Below are 21,301 nucleotides of genomic sequence, written 5' to 3'. Positions count from 1 at the left end.
GGAAAGTGAGTGACAGAGGTAATGGGGATTCTTCTGAAAATGCCTGTGGAGGTAAGGGTGTTCTCACATGCTGTGCAACAGCAGGACTTGGGTGGAAACCAGGTACTCTTCAGGAATCACTTCAGAAGATGCTGCTGAAGGCAGGGGACTCTGTCCTGCTAATGCTGATTGCCCTGTGCTGACTGGAACTGTCTTCTTCTTTTAAGGTCAAGTGGCAGAAGGATGACATGGACAACAATTTGAATTTCTTCTCCATCTCCTCAGATGGGCGAATTGTTTCATGGACTTTAGTTAAGGTGATTCCTTTTCCCTGCTAAGTTGTAACCCACTGCCTCAAAGGTCCAATGATGTATTAGTTTTTATTTTTATTTATAATGAACCAGAATTGAAAAGAAGTGGCAGAAAAAGATTGCAGGTGCAGTACAGCTGGGTCTGGGACTCCGTGTAAAATTCTGAAATGAGCAGAGCCAGCCTACTTCTTGCTCAGCAACTAACCTGCCCGCACTTGTAGCAGTCCATGGCCCCAAGTAAGCATTTGCTTGCTTTGCAGCTGCAGGAATTCAAAACTGGTCCTTGTTCTGAAACTTCCCTTGTCCCAGAAGGGTCACCATAAGACAGAGAAGAATAATTTGCTTTCTTCCCCAGCTTCAAGATTCTTACCCCCAAAATGCTTCCCTAGAGATGGGAGCTCATGATGGAAGAGGGAAGGTGTAAATTCATCTGCTTATGGCCCAAGAAGCATAGAGTAAGCTTCCATTTGCAGTGGGGTGGCAATCAGACAAGCAGGGAGTTCCCCCTGCCATGACATTCCCACCTGACACCCGAGACAATCTCTGTTAACTTGTTAGCATGCCATGCCTGTGATCACTTTTTCATTTGGAGAACATATCTTGATAGAAACTTAGCATTAATGTCCCTAAATGTCCCTTAGATTTATGTCTCTGAATCTCAAGATGCATTTTTCTTTCTGTTGGCTATTTGATTTTAGATTTTGAAGATTTCAAAATCTTTTACTTAAAAAATAATTAAATTGCCCTAAATATGAGTTTGAAGCATCTGTCCCATTATTCCCCAGCAAGAAAAGAAACTTTTTTACATCCTTGGAGGCTCATTTTTTCAGTCTATTATACCAGCCTACTCAAGGCTTGTCTGTTCTGAAGATTTTAGGCCTTGCTGCCATGGGCAGGGATTCATGCCTGACACTATGTGTAAATCTTGGTCTTGTTCACTTCTGGAGTAGAGCCTCTTCTGATGAACATGGTGATAGCATTGATTATTAAGGTTTTTTTTCTATAAACTCCTCCAGATTCACACATGTAGTGTTAGATACAAAAATCCTTCCCATGGGTGCGTCCCAAGTCCTTCTCCCAAAAGACCTCTGAGAGCTCCCTAGGCAGAGATGTTCTAACACTGTCACAAGCACTCAGCTGCTGTTTTATCTCCTGTAGAGAAGTGCCCAGGAGATTTATGGTGAAGTGGGTCATACACGCCCACAGCTAAACACATCCAGTTGAGGCGACCTGGCAGGTTACACCTGTGAGCTGAGCCTCAGTGACTGAATGTGCTCAGCCTGCTCTAAGCCTCTTACTTCAGAGAAATGCCACAACTGGGACAGCCTAAGAGGCTGCAGGTAGACTCTGAGGTCATCTCACCTGGTGGAGGGTCTTTTTCAACATCTCTGTGATTCATCTGTGTATCCTAACATCATAAGATGGGCTTTTTTCTGTTCCTTGTTCTTGTAGAATATACCTATTAAGCATCCTTGGTGTTTCTTCTGAGACCTGCATTCTGTTTTTCATGTAATTTCTACTTTATCTGTTGCATTTCTGTTAGAAACTTGGCCACACCCATGTGAAAAGCACTGTTTTAACAGCCAGAGCTGGTATGTACCTAGCAAGGAGAGGTGGAAAACAGCAAAGTTTTAGGTGCTGTCTGGCTTCTTTTTTTTGGATGGAGATTCAACAGGGAAAGCACGAAACATCATGAAAAGGCCATTTTGTTATAATCTGTGGTTTTGTACCGAGCAAAGAGAAATGGACAATCTGCTTGAATTCTGCTTTTATAAAAGAGCTATCTCTGTGTTTTATTGGACTCTAGAGGTCTCCTATTCTGAAATCCATAGTGCAAATAGGAAATAAATGAAAGAGAGCTTCGTTAATCTTTTTGACAGGACTATCCAGAAGTAAAGCTTCTTCAAACACTGATAGCTGTTTGACACTTCCAAAGCTGAGAGCAGAAAGTGAATAAATTCATTCTTCCAGCTGGCTGTTTGGCAAGCCACACTCTAAAATCTGTATAGGAGAATTGTCAGTTGTTAGCTAGGGACAGTGGATCTGCCTTGCCGTAGTGGTAGTCGCCATTAGAAATGGGCACAATCACTTTGGACAAACTTTATGAGACAGCATGTGAGCTGTGAGTGCTTAGGGTATTGTCCTGGCTTGGCTTTGGGTCATCATGAAGGAAGGATGTAGGACTGCTTCAGCTGAGTGACTCTACTGTCGCGCTTCAGGTGCACACGTTGCCTATCAAAGAGGAGAGCTCTCAGAGGAACTGGTCAGGGTGCAGCCTGGCACTGCTTTTCAGGCTGATATTCAGCAATCTTGGGTTTGATTAGAAGTCATAGTTCACCCTTCATACATGAACTAGAGCTAAGCCAGTGAACAGTGCTGGGCCTCCTTCATCACTCGAGTCAGATAACAACTAAAGGGAACCAGGCAGCTGCGAGGCCTAGTTCACTAATGCTTACAAAGTGCTTTACAATTGCTTGGCAGAAGCAACATATTATTGTTCAGTGTTCCTGGAAGGCCAAAATGTAGACAGTCTGTTTACCCAGAGGAATATGTGAACGGCTCTGGTGACAAACAGCCCCAGGAACAGATGCATTTTCCAGACTGCAAAGCTGGGTACAAAATAAAAAGCAGCACAAGTCTGCACAAGTGAGATGCTTTGTGAAGGCAAGAGGCTACACAAGCTGTTCATGGAGGCCAGGTGGAGGTGCTGGTGATGAATCTTCCAGAGAAAAGCTGCAGAAAGGTGTGTGTTAAGAGAGAAGATCTCATGTGGCTTGCCTTTCTACTAGAACAGAGAGTAAGTCTGCTAGCACATCTCTGGGCCTGCCTAGATCATGCATCTGACCTCTGTTAGAGACACCAGGTGTGTCAACATGATCAGCTGGGGGAAGTTCCAAAGCTGTTCTTCAGATCAGACTCACGTGGTCATCAGCCATGGCTTGGACACAGTAGATGCTCTCTGGAGAGCCGACAGACCTGGGATCCTGAGCAGAGACAAGTGCCTGCTCAGTGTGTCCTGACTGTGCTCCCAGCAGCCCATCAGCACTTCTGTTTGGATGGGCAGGGAGCAGCATGTGGAATATGCTCTGTTCATGGATGCTCTGGATGCTGCTCCCTCCAAGTCTTGCACGCATACACTAGGGTATATAGCCTCTTCCTCAGCATCCCTCCTGCCTTCAGCCACCAAATCTGACCTGACGTAACCCACAGGGTGAAATAAGAGTCACTAACAGAAGGTAGGACTCCACAGGCTGCAGGAGTCAGTACTACTTCTTGCTGCTCTCTAAGACAACAGTGACTGCCAACGATATGCCAGGGCATGTGGGTGTGCACTAGTGTGTAATAGTGAGAAAGAAGTACTTATTTTCAAGGGTTTTGACCTTTCTTGATCCTTCTGTAAATTTTTACCCCCAAAGTATGATTAAGATATCTCTTACAGAATGTTGTACATGCCAAACTGCAGCACTGAACAGATGCTCACAAGGTCTTCTCTCACATTACCTAACATGCACGTCCCTTGGATTGACTTTGCCAGGCAGAATCTTTTCCCACCTGAATCCTGCTTTGGGCTTAGAGAAGCTTCAACTAAAGCCTGATTCACTGAGCTAAGAAGTTATGTTTTGTTCTCACAGTGCTCCAGTGGGAAATCTGCAGATTCATGAAAACATCCAGTCCTCAGCCCACACTGCTGACTAATTTAATCTCTAGTTCTTTGTTCTTTTTATCAGCCCCGGGGTACTCTTATAGTCACAACCAACTCCATTCTGTGGTGGTATTTTAATTCCCAAAGCCAGTCTAAGAATGGAACTTTGCCCTCTTGTCGTTTCCCCATAGTCACCCACATTATGTCTATTTTCATCTGTCTTCTGACTCCAAGCTCAACTGTTAAATTCTTTGGGCCACAACCTTTTTGCCCCGTGTTCATACAGCACCTAGTACAGCAGTGTCACGGCCTGCAGTGAGAGCTCTTGAGAGGTGTGATGATAACAGCAACATTGGGCACTTTTCCCTTGGGAGACCTACTGGCTGGATGCTGTTATTTAAAACCCAGAGCCCTTGAGGTTGTGAATATTGGGAACTGAAGCTGCTCTGAGGATAATAAAAGAATGGTAGGAAGCAAAGACTGGTAAGGTGGTCAGTTACTATCCATTAGTGTGGGTTTTAGTTAGCTCCATGCTATTATGCAATACCCATCCTAAACCACACAGGGTGGTTTCACTTAACACAGTGATTTAAACTGACAGTGCCAACCCCCATTGAAAAACATTGACCCTGAAACAGCTGCATGTGTCTGGGTGATGTACCAATGGCTCTCAGTTCCAGTGCACCCAAGGCATGAGTTTCCTGGAGGTTTTATGTAAAACAGCATGTTAGCAAGTTGCCAACTGTGAACATAAAACATTAAACAACTTTTGGACAGCTTTTTAAAATTCCTTCATAAAATTTGCCATTTCAAAGTACTGAATGTCTCTGTATTGTTGCTGTAAAGCCTGTTATTCATGTGGAATCTCCTCTGCCTACAGAATGAGCTGGTTCATACAGATGTCATCAAGCTGTCAGTAGAGGGAACAACGACGCAGAGGCCAGAGGGGCTGCAGCTGCAAACGCTTGGTAGGAACCCAAGTCCATGCCATGATGATTAATTACTGACACAAACCCTCTAATCAGTCATTCTAGGGAATTAAATTGGGAGAGGGATGTTGAAATGGAAAGGAGCTAAGGAAGGGTTACGCCTCCTTGCTTCCATCATATATTTGGGCAAAGTTGTCTGGTGCAATGGCCACTAATTGAGTCAAGTTTTGATGGTTACATCTCACCTTTACTTGCAGAACAATAAGAACATTAATTAAAAAAAATTACCATTGCATTGGGATATCCCAGTGTGGACAGGGACTGGCGTTACCTGCCTTTGTCAAAACTAGGTCAGTATAGTTCATCCTACCAAAAATTAATCTGGCCTGGCCAAATCAAGATGAAAAGTAGCATTTCTCCTTTCCTGAGTGCCCAGCTCACCCAGGCCGGGGCCGGGGGTTACGCCTGATGAGGTTTTGGCTTTCTAAAAATTACTGATTTACTATGCTGGGCTCCCTCCTTACCATGTGGAGACAGCGCAGTCCACATAGGCTGAATCCCTCCTTCTGACCATGCTGTGTTTGAGATAGGATGGGGTGAGTCAGCTTTGGAGGTCCTAGGCTACACAGAGAGCCTTGAGGAATCCCCTAATCATCCTACTGCACCTGCTTCTCATTGTGAAGCTGTGCCCTGGGTTTGGAGAAGGCACTTGCTCAGCATTTAAGGATTGCTGTGTTTCTAGGCTAGTAACTGCCCAACAGTCTGTTTAGGAGATTTGCACTGCCACATAGGTTGCATGAGTCCAGCTACAGCAGTACGCTGCAGAACTCCCAGGGGCTCTGGGATTATTTGTTAGTGTTACTGGGAAATGGGTTTTCAAAGACTTGTCTTGAATATTTAACAATCTATTTAAATGTTAAATGTGCAGACAGTATTACAGGGCTGAAGCGACCTTAACAATTCCTTTGAGGACTACATTTTGTTAACGTTTAAGACATAACATTTTAGACAGCTGCCTTTGCAGGAAGTGCTCTGCAACTGTGAGCTTCTGAGCCTTGTCTGCTTGCTCCTGTTTCTCATCTGATGATTTTGTGGGTGTCCCTGCTGGTCAGCAGCCCCGAGTTGCTTCTTCAGTGATGTTGCATCTGCCTTAGAAGCAGAAGCCACAAAATCGTGAGGAGTTACATCCTGTTGTGGCTGACCCCTGTTTTAAATGCAGTTGACAATGTTGCTTGATTCGGGGCTTTTGGAGTTAAGCAGATCGTTCTGTGCCTGGCAGAAGATTTCTTCCCCAGATCACATCCTTTGTCATTAGCTACACTGAAGAGAGACTGCTAAATGTCTTCTACGCTGAGGATGAAAAGGGCACAGAGAGGTGTGATGTGGTGTTTCCTCTCTGGGCTCTTTTATGCATGGGAAACCATTTATATTTTTGTGAGTACCAAACAAGCAGAAAAGATCCCCCACAGTCTTCCCAATTCTTCCCTGATAGGAGGGAGCCCTGGTCCTCCTGACTCTTAAATTTGCACCAGGCATTTTACCAAAGTGTATCTCATACCAATCTGTTCTTCCAGTTCCCTCCCAGTTCTTCCAGTTCCCTTTCCCATTTCTCTGTGTGGGCTTTTCAAATCGCAGGACTTGGGGACAGCAACGGCTTGGAAAGTGTTTGCAGAATGGGTGGCTCTAATTTCTTTTGGGAGCTTCTGGGTAATAAATCACTTCTGAGAACACTGGCAGTGCCTGTGCACCACAGGCAGGGACCGTGTGCTGGCCAGATGAACCAGTTCTCTGCCTGACAGACCTTTCTTCTGTTAACAGGCTGCGGGACAGCGTTTGATTTTCACAAAAAGATAGACTATTTGTTTCTTGTTGGTACTGAAGAGGGAAAGATCTATAAGGTAAGAACGGTTTCTTTGTCCCTGGTTTTACATCCTGTGACCTATGCTTGTCTCTCAGGTTCATCATCTTAACTGCTGGCTCAGACAGTAACAAAGTAGAACTTCAGAGCCTGGTCCTGCCCTGGGATCCCTGTGGTGACCCGGAGACCAGCGCAGCGCCGCAGAGGGTCACAGGGAGCTCTCTGCACTGACCCAATTAAGACCTTATTTTGCAGAAACGTTTTTCATGCAAACTGCATCCCAGAATTCTTTGCAGATTGCAGCTGTGCAAGCCAGGCACTATGATCAGAGCAGAATTTAAAAGGCATTGATCCTCTGTCCTCAAAGCTGTGGAGAAATGGCAGGAAAGACTTCATTGCTTTTCCTTTTTAAACCCGTTATCTCATGAGTACTGAGGCTAATTAAGCCTTGTTTCCTATGGATTGGTGTCATGCAGCCCTTACCTTTCACAATTACACTCCAGATCCTTTCCCTACCCCCACTTTCTCCTTGCCCTCCTATCTCCAGTTCTTCACTGTCTACTCTAATCCTTCCTCCCCCCCCATGCTATCCCCGGCTCAGTGACCCCACCTCAATGCTGTGACCCATGATTCCTGAAGATAGTGCTGGTTACATGTTACCAACCTAACATGTTGGTGCCCAGCACCAGCTGGGACCTATCAGCCATCCAGCTTTGCTTGCCCTTCCTGGGGTGGAGTACAGCCATCCCTTTTTATAGGCTCTGTAAGACCTTAATTTTGCTGAGTCCCACATGCAGCCAGCTTTGGTTCAAACTGCCAGTGAGGTCAAAAGTTGTCTGGGAGGAGAGCAGGCAGCAGGACACAGACATTGTGTTTTCTTAAAAAATCAAGCTAAAAATAGGAACTTTTGGTTTCTGCTGTATTTAGTCTTGAAAATAAAGCCAGTAGCTGCTTACTCATATAACTTCTGTTTGCACAGCATTCCTCCAAGCTAGCTTTGGGGCTTTGTTAGGATTGTAGCCACAGCCCTTTGGGGTGGAGGCTGACAGGCAGAGTAGATCCATCCAGCCATCCCTAGAGGATGCTGTAAGATCCCTCCTCATGTCCTAACTGTGAAAGGGAAACAAAAGAGAGAAGAATCCAAGTGAAGTAATATTCTGAAATAAGTATCAATAATTTAGGCAAGACAAACTTAACAAATATGTCTCCTTTCCAGAGGGATGATGCTGATTGAAATGTCTCCCTCTGACAGGCAGAATTTAGGGAGGATTTCTGAGTAACACTTACTTCCATAGGACAAGACAGATGAAGAAGGGAGATGGGAGAATTAGAGCAGGAGGAGCTGATGGGCAATGGGCAGTGAGATGGGTAAACTTTTTGTTGATGCTTTCAGGATACAAAGCATCTGTTCAGTTATGGGCATATGTTCTGAGTTGGCTGGTTGCCCTCCGGATTTTGTACCCTGGGTATTGTGCTCCGTATTTTGGGGGCACTGTTGTGTCTATTCCTGATCAAAAGGCAGTAAGGAACTACGTGTTTTAAGTTCCTCTGTGCTTAGGTGAGTGATGGATGGTCAGTGAGTATGACAGTAGATGTCAGTGTTAGGTGGCGGCTGTCAGATACCCGTCAGCAGAAATGTTGAGGCTGGTGTCCTGGCTGAGTTACACAGCAAAGGAAATCCTTCCTGGAGGAGGATGGAATAGGAACAGAATTTGGCAACATTTGCATTGTAAAAGCTGTAGGTGTTCCTGCCTTGGATGATCATCAGTGAAACTAGAAATATGATGGGGTTTTAGCATAAGGAGTGGTACCAGCCATGAAGCTGTGCAGATATTTTAACTACTTCTTGGGTCAAGAAATGCAGAGAGAGACTGTCCTGTTACAGAGGCACTGGTGAGCCTTAGTGGTAAGTGGGACATTGTGCAACACTGCCCTCTAAAACCCAGGTGTTCCCATGGGCAGGAAGAGCCAATATTCCAGCAGATTTTATAGGCTAACAGAGGGAAGGGGAACAAAACCAAGGGGAAGAGTGCTTGCACCCTCAGCGTTCCCAAAGAGCTTACTGCAAGCAGTTTCAAAAGTTTTGGGATCAAATACTCCTCCAGACATATTTCCAAAGACTTCTATGTGCCTTCATCCCACTCTTTATTGAAATACTGCATGTCTGAAGCCATTACTGGACCTATCTGTGGATTGTCTCCTGGAGCCCTGCTCCACTCAGGTGCTGAGGACAGTGACAGTGCCGCAGCCCTTGGAGCAGCTCTCAGGTCCAGTGGCAGCACTGGGCTGCTTGGTTCTCTTTGCTGCACTCACCCCTGCCTCTGCACGTTGAGTGAGAGGGACAGACCCTTACAGGCTGTATGAATCAGGGGTCAAACATGGGCTGCTCTCGACATGGGCCGAATTTTAGGTTATTTATTAAATAAAATGAAAAGTGAATTTCAGAGAGGGTTTTTTTTTTTTTTTTTCCAGAGACCAGGCATGCCCACAAACAGCATGATAATATGTTCATTCTTTAGCTGCAGAACAATTACAGTGATTTTTTTTTTAATGGCTTAGTTAATAGTGCTTCTGAAGCCAAGAAATCATTATCTTAATTACGCACAGACCTATCTGTTGCCCTTTTACATAGAGGACGAACTGTTTCTGAATTAATATGATTCTGTAATGCAAAACTGCCACTTTGCATATCTTACTTGGTGTTTAGGAACTGTTTATCTTTGGTATCAGAAAGTATGGTCTCTGAGATTCATATTGAAACATGATTGTGGCTTCAGCACTTCGGTCAGAATTACTTCTTAATAAACAGAGCTTCAGCAGGAAAATTGTGATGAGATTTGAACATATTCTTGTAAGAGAGGGGTTTTTTTTTCGGTCTTAGGCAGTTTGCTTGAGAGTGTAACAAATGAATATAATAAAACTTGGTGCAGGACCGTATAGATGGAAAAGGTGATTCTGATTTTAAACAAAACTAATTTTACCCATACTCATTCTTATACTAAGCACCGGGACATTTGTATCTGTGTGATCATGGCAGGATTTCTTGTGGTTGTACAGGTGACAAAGTATGCTGACTGTTGGGTCTTTATCAAATCTCTTACATTTTCCTTAAATGATGATGACAAACTAGTTTGTGGACAGACTCTGGCTTCCAATGACCCTTTAGTAATGAAGACATCATTTGCCTCAGTGTCTAGTCTTGCTTTGTCTTAGGCAAAGTTTTTTCCCTTGAATTCTGTTTTTCGTTTTCTTGCTACTTTATCTTTGGGGCTTCTATTTGTTCTGTCCAGTTATCTTGCCACTTGACTGACTACATTTGCCACCAGTCAACAGGCTGTCATGGTTTCTCCCCAGCTGGGAGCTGAGCACCTGCAGTTGCTCTCTCTGGGAGGGTGGGGAGGGAACAGGACAGGGAAGAAAACCAAAGACAAACCTCATGGGTTGGGCATCATCCTGACCCCCAAACACAGCACTGCACCAGCTGCTAGAAAGAAAATTAACACTGTCCCAGCTAAAGCCAGGACACAGAGGTTCTTTCTTTTACCATTTCCTGTTGTTTCTCCCAATACATTCATGTGCCTCTGTTTCCATTTGTAAGCCTTTCTACAAGCCCTACCATTTCAGTAACAGAACCCTACAAAAAGACACTGAGCAACATCCAAGGAGACTCACTGGTGTTGCTGGTAAGAGCTGTCCATAACAACAGGGGACATGTTTGTATCTGTGGTTTCTGAAAAGCAGCCAGATGTCCTGATCTGTCTGGGAGTGACAGTGTTGGGCAGTATTGTTTCTGTTGCCAGATACCAATCTCCCATGAAAAAGATTGTTTTTTCCATTTCTATACTGGCCAGACTCAGTATTTCTGTTAGTGAACTAAAGAAACCCTCTACATTATAAGAACACTAATAACTTCCCATTCACCATAGATGTGGAGTTTTGTTTCAGGATAACATCTATCATAAACTGAAGTTGTGTTCATGAAGATTATTCATAAGTTTTGTGTCCTTGGAATTCTCCATTCCTCTCAGTATTCCTCCCCTATATTTTGTAGCCCTGTCACAAGTCATCTTACTGGTTTCCTGTATTGCCATAGACATGTTCTTGGTTTCCTGTTCCATCATAAAAATGCCATTTACTATTCACACACATCTACCACCATTTGAATAAGAGAAAAACACTCTCAGCAAATTGAAGCAGTGCTCTAGAAGATCAGACAGGCTGCACAAATGCCTGCTCCCGGAATCTACTCATCCTCTTCAAAGCTGTCTTGTCAGGAGTTAGATGTCACATTTTCCAGTGGTTTTGTTTTCCTCTTGACATGTGTCTAATAACTGTAGGGTTTTAAAAGTGAACAGCAGGGGAAGACTTTGCCTGCAGTTTGAGTTAGCTCAGAAACTCTCTTACTTGTTAAACTCATAATTCTTTCTGAGCTTTTTCTCAAGTTTGTGCTGTTTCTTCACAGTTTGGGAAGAACGTGACAATCTCTCACACATCGGATACGATACTGAAGATGGGGTTGAACCTGCTGTGGGGCTGGCAGGCAGTGCTGGAGCATAGTGTATGGCTTTGGGATAAAGCAGGCACATGGCCAGGTGTCTGTCCTGTGGAGGACCTTTTGCTGCAGATTTCACAGCAAAACAACAGATCCCTTTCCTGTGGGGACCTGGGGCTCAGGTCTAGTCTTGACTAGCAGGCTGCAAAGTCAGTGCTGTGGATCAACACGTCCCAGAGCATGATAAGCCTCCTGTAGCAGTGCCCAGAGAGCTGCAGTGATCGAGGGCTTAGCCCCAACAAGGGCTTAAAAAGAGAGCATGGAGAATTAAAGTTCTGTTGGATGCAGAGAAATCTGAATAGGATCTCACTCATCAAAGTCCTCAGGTATTAGGGACCTTCAATCTGTCTACTTGGAAGGACAGACAAAGCAGCTTCTCTCTTGTGCTAATTACTCGTGACCCATTCTGTCTGTTCCCAGCAAAGTGAATTTCAAAACAAGCCAAGTACCAATTTTCCTGGTGGCTGCACATTCAGAATTATGAAGTAAAGTTCTGAAACATGCCATTAAAGGAGATTTCAGTACCATAATTACACACAGGGGCAGTAAAGCACAGACAGCGTGTGCACCGAACTATTAGCACGCTATACACACCGTCGGTAAATCTCAGCAGGACGTGAGCCACTTGTTTCCATTTCCTACCACAGAAAACCTCCTGGGGATGCTGGAGCTGCTGCTCTGTGAATGGTTTAGCACCCTCAGTCCAGGACCTGCAACCAGTGCACAAGGGCATTGGAAAAGAAAGAAGTCCGAGTACCCAGGCAGTGACTGTTCTTAATAAACAGTTTAGCCTTGTGATGAGTTAGAGCTTTAGTTTGCAAGCACTAAAGTCGTCTAACACTTTAGAAATCCTGCTGCTCAAGGCAGATGATGTGTTGCTGCATTCATTAGGGAGTGATGAAAGGTCCTGAGAAGTCACTGTTAGTGACAGTACTGAGGCAGACCAACAGAAGGTCCTGAAACCAGCCCTAGCCCCCTGTGTGGATACAACTTGTGTGTGAGAACACAACCAAGAGGAAATTACTTGTGAGATGAAATCCTTGCTGCTAACAAAGGAAGCCTTCAGTAGCCTCAGAGGTGAGGAGGTTCAAGGACAATAACATCATTTTTCTGCATATACAAAATTGTCAGGATTTGGATTGCATCTCATCTTGTGCTTGTACAGACAAACAGCCTGTAATTTCTCCTCCTCTTCATGAGTTCACAGACAAAGTGACTTTTCCAAGGCTCCCAAACTTGGGAAGGTGCTTTTGGCATGCTCCCAAAGTCCTTGAAGCAAAAGCATCTTCTTGGACTTTCTTGTGCTGAGAGGACCATTACTGGAGGTTTTAATTGTGGCACTTCAAATGCACACGGTGCTGTGTGCAGCCCAAGAGCTGCTTTCCCCTGCCTCTCCCAAGAGCTGCTTTCCCCTGCCTTTCCCAAGACACTTTTACAGGGGCACTGCAGGAGCCCAAGGTGGTGGGGAGGCAATGGAGCTGCTGGAGTGGAGAATGGGCTCTCGACTCTGGCTCTGGCAGTAACTCCAACCAGACAACTTCAATTCCCACCTCTGTGTATTGCAGAGGGGAGCTCGGTGTTGTCTGCAAATGGGGTTAAGCAGCCTGTGCTAAATTATTTCGTCTCTCTAGTACCTCAGGGTACCAGTTGCCTCTTCCAAGGCAGCACAGCAGAGCCTTGGAGGACACACAAATATTCACAGGCATCTTTCTGAAGGAATATGAGCTCCATAAGAAGGTCTAGCTCTGATTACTGACTAGTTCTTTCCATTGCAGTGTTCAAAATGCTATTCAAGCCAGTTTCTGGATGTGTTTGAAGCCCATCACATGGCTGTGGACTCAATCAGCTGGAATCCTTACCACTTGAAAGTCTTCATTTCCTGTAGCTCTGACTGGACAGTCAAGATCTGGGATCACACCATCAAGTAGGTGCTCCAGGGTCCTGGCATGGGCTGGGAGGTCCAGCCTGATGTGCCAGATGCATATGTTGACTCTGCTCAAACCTCAGTCTCAGTTTCCCTCTAAGGTGTTGATACTGCCAATTGCAGGAGCTGCTGTGGCAGGGTTAATCTTCTGGAGCAATGCTGTAGAGAAATGTCAGGAGCTGGCTTATGGCCTCAGGGGCCAGATAACTCCTAAGAGCCAGGGAGGCAAAAAAAAAAACCCAAACCGACGACAACAACAAAAAAAAAACCAAAAAAGGAACACTTAAAAATACATAATGAAGTTCAGGATTAGTGGTTGAGGGATGTCTGCTTTCAATCAGGAAATTGATTTTGTTGTAAATCAGTCAGAGTCAAATATTTCCTGTTGCAAACACTGCTGTAATATTCAGTGTTGTCAGAAGTTCAGAGAGCAAAAATCACTTTTCTCTGTATGATTATTAACCAGAGAGACTGCATCTTGCTGTGCGTATTGGGGGAAGCTCTCAACATGCTTTCAGAAAGGAAGAAAAACACGTTACCATTCTTCTCATCACAGCAGGGCCAATCCCCACCCATTTGGGTGGATGCTCAGCTTTGCTTTGCCTTTGGCTCAGACCCTGGCTGGTACCTGGCGTAGAGAAATACCCCATCTCCCACTTCTGCAGATGGCCTTGAACAATACAGGCTGAGGCATCAAAGTGTTGGTATCTCAGTGTTTCACTTCCAGAGCTTCATGTGTTTAAATGAGTTCTTCTCCCTGGGTCTTTTCTTGCAGGACTCCGATGTTTGTTTATGACCTGAATTCTGCTGTCGGGGATGTTGCGTGGTCCCCTTACTCCTCCACGGTCTTTGCTGCAGTAACCACTGATGGCAAGGTGAGAGGCTGGGAGCAACGCTGCTCTGATTTGAGCTGAGGGAATGTCAAAGGAGATTAGGGTTAAGTGTGAGGATTAGTCAACCCAGTGCTGGCCAAGAATGTTGGGGGGCTGCGGATCCCCCACCAGCAGGAATCTGCCACAGGGATGTGCTGAGTTGGCTGTGGCTTGCCTGAAGAGCTTGCTGCAGGATGGCAGGGTCACTTTGATAGCAAAGGCCCTAAAAAGCTATTAATTCCTTTTTGCTCAGTGTGATTGCTAGTGTCATAGAAGTGGTAAAGCAACAGACAAGGAAACCCAGGCAGCAGCATTTCTTACTCTTTCACCCCCTAAGGTCTACCACATTGCTACAAGCAGCAAGGTCAGAAATATATCAGCTGCAGCCTAATCACACGAGCAGCTGATCACAGAATCACGGAACATTAGGAGTTGGAAGGCAGTCGTTTGTCGTGTCATGTCCCCCTTCCCCCCCCACCCCCACCCCGCCAGAGCAGGATCACCCAGACTAAATCCCACAGGAATGCATCCATGCAGGGTTTGAATGTCTCCAGAGAAGGAGCCTCCACAGCCTCTCTGGGCAGCCTGTCCCAGGGCTCTGTCACCCTCACAGGGAAAATGTTCCTCCTTATATTCACATGGAACCTCCTCTGCTCCAGTTTGCACACACTGCCCCTTGTCCTGTTTATGCCATCACTGAAAAGAGCCTGGCTCTGTCCTCCTGATTCTCGCTCGCCCTTTACATATTTATAAACATTAATAAGGTCACCTCTTAGTCTCCTTCAGGCTAAAGAGGCCCAGCCTCTCCCCATAAGGAAGGTGTTCCACTGCCTTTGTCATCTTGGTGTCCCTGTGCTGGGCTCTTTCAATAAGTTCTGTGTCCTTCTTGAACTGGGGGGCCCAGAACTGGACACACTATTCCAGGTGCAGAGCATCAGGGCAGAGCAGAGGGGGAGAAGAACCTCTCTTGGCCTACTAACCACCCCGCTACTAATACACCCCAGGATGCCACTGGCCTTCTTGGCCACAAGGGCACATTGCTGGTCATGGTCATCCTGCTGTCCCCCAGGACCCCCAGGCCCCTCTCCCCTACGCCGCTCTCCAACATGCCAGTCCCCAACCTGTGCTGGTACCTGGGGTTGTTCTTCCCCAGATGCCAGACCCGACCTTTGCCCTTGTGACAGCTCCTTAAACCTCTCCCTGCCCAGCTCTCCAGCCTGCCGGAGCCTCACTGAAGGGCAGCACAGCCCTGGGGGTGTCAGACACCCCTCCCAGGGTTGTGTGTCAGCAAACTTGCTGGCTGTGCACTCTATTCCCTCATCCAGGTCATCAGTGCGTATATTAAATAGTACTGGTCCCAGTACCGACCCCTGAGGGACTCCACCAGACACAGGCCTCCAGCCAGACTCTGTCCCATTGATCGCGGCTTCTTCCCTTCAACCAGCTCTCAACCCACCTCACTACTCAACCTGCCAGACCACACTTCCTCAGTTTAGCCACGAGGATGCTGTGGGAGACCGTGTCAAATGCTTTACTGAGGTCAAGGTAGACCACATCTACTGCCCCACCTTCACCTATCCACCTGGTTATATCCTCATATAAGTCTATTAGATCAGTCAAATATGACTTCCCCGTGGTAAAACCATGCTGACTGCTCCTAACAAACGTCTTATGCTTGATGTGTCTAGAGGCAGCACCAAGGATAAGTCGTTGCATCACCTTTCCAAGGATGGAATTGAGGCTAACCAGTCTGTAGTTACCTGAGTACTCCTTCTTGCCCTTTTTGAAGACTGGAGTAAGATTTGCTTTCCTCCAGTCCTCAGGCACCTCTCCCATTTCCCAGGATTTAGCAAAGATGATGGATAGTTGCTGTGACGAGAGGGAAGAATGCTGCCAATCAATGTGATTGATAAAGCAACTTTATTGCAAGCACACACTTCCTTTTATACTATTCCTACCACGTGTTATACTTATCGTATTTTAATTGGCTCTTAACTGGAAGTTACATTTGCATACTCTACCCAGCCTGAGAATCATGTCTTCTTCTCAGTCCCAGGAGCACTGAATCCTTATCACACCTCCTACTCCCACATCTTGTGGCCATGCTGTATGATACACAAGAATACACTGACCGATTGTTGACCCTTCTGTTCTCACCAAGGCAGTGTGGGGCCTGGTCTTACTAAGCTACACAGGCGACTGCTTGGACAGCTGCTCCATAGGCTCATGGCCTTGCTCCTCAAGCCACTCTGCAACAATTCCCCCTTTTCCTTTTTGTACAAGCAGCACCTGGTTAGTTGCCTTTTCAGTTCCTCTTATAATACTTCTATACGCTATGTGTACTATTATAATTACAATTATAATGATTAAAAGCCAATGATAATATACAGCTTAAGCAACAAAGCTTTACTACAATAACAATAAGTAACAGTATGAATCTCTTTGTGGGTGGACTGGGAATGGTCATTCATGCCCTCAAAATCTTCAGAACCGTGGCCGTGTACGAGCAACAAAAAATCAATAGCAGCTCTGTTTTGCAAAGTAGCATGTCTCACACTATCTACATCAGCAAGCAGGCCACTAAGAGCAAGAGATGTAGCACTGGTTTGTTCACTCGGCCAACAGCCTAAGTTTGTTAGTTTCTTTAAGGCAGCACCAGCTGCTACCCCAGGGGCTAGTGCTGGTTTGCTGGAGTCGAAGTTTTGTGGACTCAACTCGGATCAATATGGTCAAGTGAGCTCCTTCATTGAAACACAGACAGAGCTTATATAAGTTTCAGTATCAGCATACGAGTTACATTACATTGCTATTTGGTTAGATGCTCTGTTCATGTGTCTCACTATGCTAATAATTGGTTGAGGCTACACAGTCACTTTGTTCCTCTTTAAGGCAGTTGTTAACATTCTTGCAGTTTGTTATCTCATGGAGTTTCTGACAAGCTCCTGTTCTCAGACATCTGCTCTCCTGTTGACCTGTCTCTGTTAGCTTCCCCAGGTCTGATTATATGGGGGTGAGAAATAAATCTGGATGGGCCAAAAACACCATTCCTCTCAAACTGCATTACTACAATTCCCCCTTCTTGTTTATGGACCAGCCAGATTTTTGCGATGGATTTTTTATCCATCCTGTCAGGGAAACACTGTGACATACACGGCAAAAATAATACTAAGGCAAAAATAACTGACAAAAACATAAGCCCTTGTTTAACCAAATCTAAAAACCATCCCATAAACAGAAAACCATACTGTAAAGCGTGGCAAGCTAAAAACTGCTAATTGGCTACATATACTGCTCACACCAAAGTGATTAATTAGTACTTATAACGAGTTTTGAGAAGCATATCTTCTAGCTAATCGTTGCTAGTTTATCTTTGATGTCTAAAAGTTATCTGCACACCTGCTGTGTTTTGGCCATCTTATTATGGCTGGTTAACGACATGTTCACTTACTTCCAAATACTTTCCTACAACCCCTTCTTGGGTTGAGGCAGTGCGTACCTCTGTCTTCAAGGTCACTATGTTTGAGAATGTAATTACCAAATACCTCTCAACATGAGTAATTTTCCTGTCTCATGGGAATTCAAGGATATTGTCTTGTGTGAGGAGAGCTAGGCTGCTGGCAGGCCCACTGTCCTCTTGGCCATTTTTTTCCTGTTTTAGTATCTGTGTTACAAGAACTGCTTTTTGAGGTCTCTGCAAGGGCCCTTTGCAGAAAGCTCAATGAACACGACAGTAAATGAAAGACAAATACCATAATTACCAAATCCAATAATCCAAATTTGACCATTGACAATATCCATCCTGAAATTCCCCAGTCATGAAACCAATTGTAAGTGCCTTGATACCTTTGCTGTTGCATTTGTTTGCTTTGCCAATCAGGAGTGTCAGAAGTGCAGATAACATCAGCCTCACGTTTTCCTGCAGGCACTGATTGCAGTCTCTGACCTTAGGCTGTTCAGAAATCACTATTTCCCTAATTTTCATTTAGTACAAACACATGCATTTTTCAATGACTGTCAGATCATTCAAAATATCCCACAGCAAAGTTCGTAGTCCACTGTGGCTGCAGTTGGAACACTTGACTCCAGTCACTGGGATCAGGATCTCGTCCTGGTTCATGCAAGCTTGAATTCTTCTGGATCCACGGCTTTATCCGCTTGGCTCCTGTATCTGTAATGACACAGGCAGATCTCCTTCCCAAGTTAGTACCTGTAACTTCATTCTTAATAACACCTGAAATCGACTTTTCAATCCCTTTTTCCCCATCTTTTTTTTTTTTTCTCAAACCTTGTTTTAAACCTACTGCATGGTTCAACATTGGAGGTACCAAACTGTTCTGAGAGAGACGTAACTAGTTCAAAACATAAAGAGCTTTGTGAGAGTTTGATTCATACATTCTACCATGGCTTTGCCTGTAAGCAAATGTGGTGTCCCTGTAATGTGGGCAATGTTCATGCCAAATATTCTGAGCTGTTATCCAGTTTGATTTCACGGGGTAGTCAAGTGCTGCTAAAGCAGAGCACATTTACTGGATTCTCCCATTTGTGCAGTAGCTCACACTGTCAGAAAACACAATAATCTCTAATCCCTTGCACTGGTAACTCATGAATCAAACTTTCAATGTCCAAGTTTTTTCTGTAATCAAATTCTCATCCGTGTAATGATAAAAGATACGTGTCCATCTCCGTAGGATTCTTGTCCCACTGCTGAGGTTCCTTGTCCATGGGGGCAACATTGCTCTGTGCCTTAGTTGGTAATTCTTCATATGGGTAGTTTCTCTCTCAGTAGGTTTCAGGTGGGTGGGTGGGGAATTCTGCTAACCCTTTCCCAGCAGGGCATGCCGTCGCCCGCTCCGCATTTTTCAGCTTTTCAAGGACAAGCTGAAGTTGTTGATGCCAGTTAACATTCTTGACTGCGTCATGGGGTGTTTTAGGCTCAGTAAAAGTTAAAGGCAGTCAGTTGTACGTTTGTTTCCACATTTTTCCTTCCAAAGGTATAGTGGGGTGGGGGGGCGCAGACCGTGGTGGCAGATTTACATGCACTACTCACTCCCCTGGCTCTTAACTAAAAGTTACATTTATATACTCCACCCATCTTGCAGCCTGGGAATCATGTCTTCTTCTCAGTCCCAGGAACACTGAATCCTTATCACACCTCCTACTCCCACATCTTGTGACCTTGCTGTATGATACACAAAAATACACTGACCGATTGCTGACCCTTCTGTTGTCACCAAGACGGTGTGGGGCCTGGTCTTACTAAGCTACACAGGCGACTGCTTGGAGAACTGCTCCATAGGCTCATGGCCTTGCTTCTCAAGCCATTCTGCAACAGATAGTGGCCTAGCAGTGACTTCCACCAGCTCCCTCAGCACCCACTGGTGCATCCTGTCAGGACCCATGGATTTATAGATGTCCAGATGGCTTCATGCATCCCTGACACAGTCCTCATCAACTAAGGCAGACTCAACATCATTTGATGTCAGATCACAAATCAGAAGGCTTTTAGCAGTTGCTGAGGATCAGCTGCATGTGTCACTGCAGCCTTGACAGACCCTTCAGAAATTCATGTGGGCCTTGCCCTCTAAGGCCGGGTGCTTCTTGGGGCGTGACCTCTAGCATAAGCAAGCCAAACCTCCTGTTACTCCAGGGATGGAGGTATTCAGAGGAGAGAGAGAGGAATACAGGTGTCAGAGAACAGGCTTTCCTGCCCTTGTCATAGATATCCCTAGGCATGGATTAATCATCCTTTCTCAACACTGCTGCTGCATTAAGGTGGGTGCTGCAAATTCTGGTGCTTGGGCTGACCATGTCAGTGCAGGTGTGCAGCTTGCATGTGCCAGAAGAAAAACACTAATCTCCCCCTGTGTGAAATCAGCTTGTTAACCACTGTGCCACCAGGGATGGAAAGATGACACTCCAGGTCTGAGCACCCCTAGCACAAACTGACATCAGGGCATCGGTTCTGAATCTCCAAGGTATACAAAAGCAATAGAATAAAGTGGTTATATACTTATATTGATATTTAAAAAAATCAATTGTAGTAATATGCCCAGGGTCAGCCAATAGAACTTTGTTCCAATTAAATAATATCAACATTTTCCCACTATGTGTGACTGTCTCCAAGAGTAATGACCTGGTAATGAAGTACTTAGACCAGTCCTAATAGTGAGATGATGGAAGTTGTGTTTTTGCCCCTAGCCATCCATCCTAATAACTTGGATGGTTAATTTGGGCCTGGCAAGTAGCCAGGGCATGTAGCTATCCATCATCACTGGTTTTGTACTAGAAGACCACATTGTTCTGTCACCATGGGCTGTGTGTTTTGCTGGTATAAATTGGAAAGTCTGCACAGTTTGGCCAAATTACTCCAGCAAAAAGATGGCCTTTATATATCTCTATCATTGAACTGATGCTTTGGCAACTTTATTGCAGTTTAACCTTTATGTTATAGAAAAATATTAATCTCACTGATACACTGACTCAGGCTGTGGCTTTGTCTGTCCCAAGCTGAGCAATAGAAATCTATTCATGGGGGGTGCCTGCCCTCCCTGGGGAGCTCAAGATGCCACAGCCTACGGAACGCACTGTTGGTGCTCTTCCCTCACAGGCAGGGTCAGGATTGGGCCCTTTGTTCATGGACCTGTCTGCCCCCGTTCCCACATATCCCAAATGAAGGACCTGCATGGATTAAATGAATGAGTTCATTGTGGGATATCCTCTGACTTGTTTTCCATTAGTGAAGCTCTGTGTGCTCCCACACCTGTCCAGGGCCTTGCTGACTTTCACAGCTTTGATGGAGTGTTTGGATGAGCAGTGCAGAGAACTGTGGTACCCCAGCTGTGCCCTGGCACCTCATCCTGGAAGAGGATGGAGATGTCTGCAGGCAGCATGAGCACGTGGAAGTACAATACTGGGCGTACTTGTATTTCTTATTCATGTGGTAGTGTTTCTGCAGTGGCAGCTCATCTCCAGGGAGGCTTCCTCCTACTCACTTGGGCCAAGTGTTTTGCCAGAGCTTTTTTTACCTGCTGCAGAGAAGCTCCAACAGACTTGTCAAGAGTTTGTGCAATGGGGTCTTTCCGTCTCACTCCCACCTTGTCCTAGCTGCTGCTGAGTTCACTCTAGTTGTGTTGCAGCAGAGTCACATTAACTGCAGGATCCAAGGACCTGGAGCTCGTTTGAGGCTATGGATAAGACAGAAGACTGTTGGACTTGGCAGGACTGCATCCACCA

General features: G+C 45.3%; 1 protein-coding gene across 1 annotated transcript in view; it reads left to right on the top strand.

The window, feature by feature from the left end:
- The window catches only part of DNAI1 (dynein axonemal intermediate chain 1), a gene marked incomplete at its 5' end in the record, with an annotated part of 179,210 nt that overhangs the window by 108,224 nt on the left and 49,685 nt on the right, over positions 1 to 21,301 (top strand). The window contains 5 exons of the mRNA XM_084278606.1: positions 207 to 296; positions 4,814 to 4,901; positions 6,681 to 6,760; positions 13,048 to 13,196; positions 13,972 to 14,071. Of these exons, the coding sequence (XP_084134732.1) occupies positions 207 to 296; positions 4,814 to 4,901; positions 6,681 to 6,760; positions 13,048 to 13,196; positions 13,972 to 14,071 (507 nt within the window). The remainder of the gene's footprint in view (positions 1 to 206; positions 297 to 4,813; positions 4,902 to 6,680; positions 6,761 to 13,047; positions 13,197 to 13,971; positions 14,072 to 21,301) is intronic.

The sequence above is a fragment of the Gallinula chloropus genome (genome assembly GCF_964237585.1).
Source record: "Gallinula chloropus genome assembly, chromosome: Z".
NCBI classification, from domain to species: domain Eukaryota; kingdom Metazoa; phylum Chordata; class Aves; order Gruiformes; family Rallidae; genus Gallinula; species Gallinula chloropus.
This window is presented reverse-complemented; position numbering and strand designations above follow the sequence as displayed.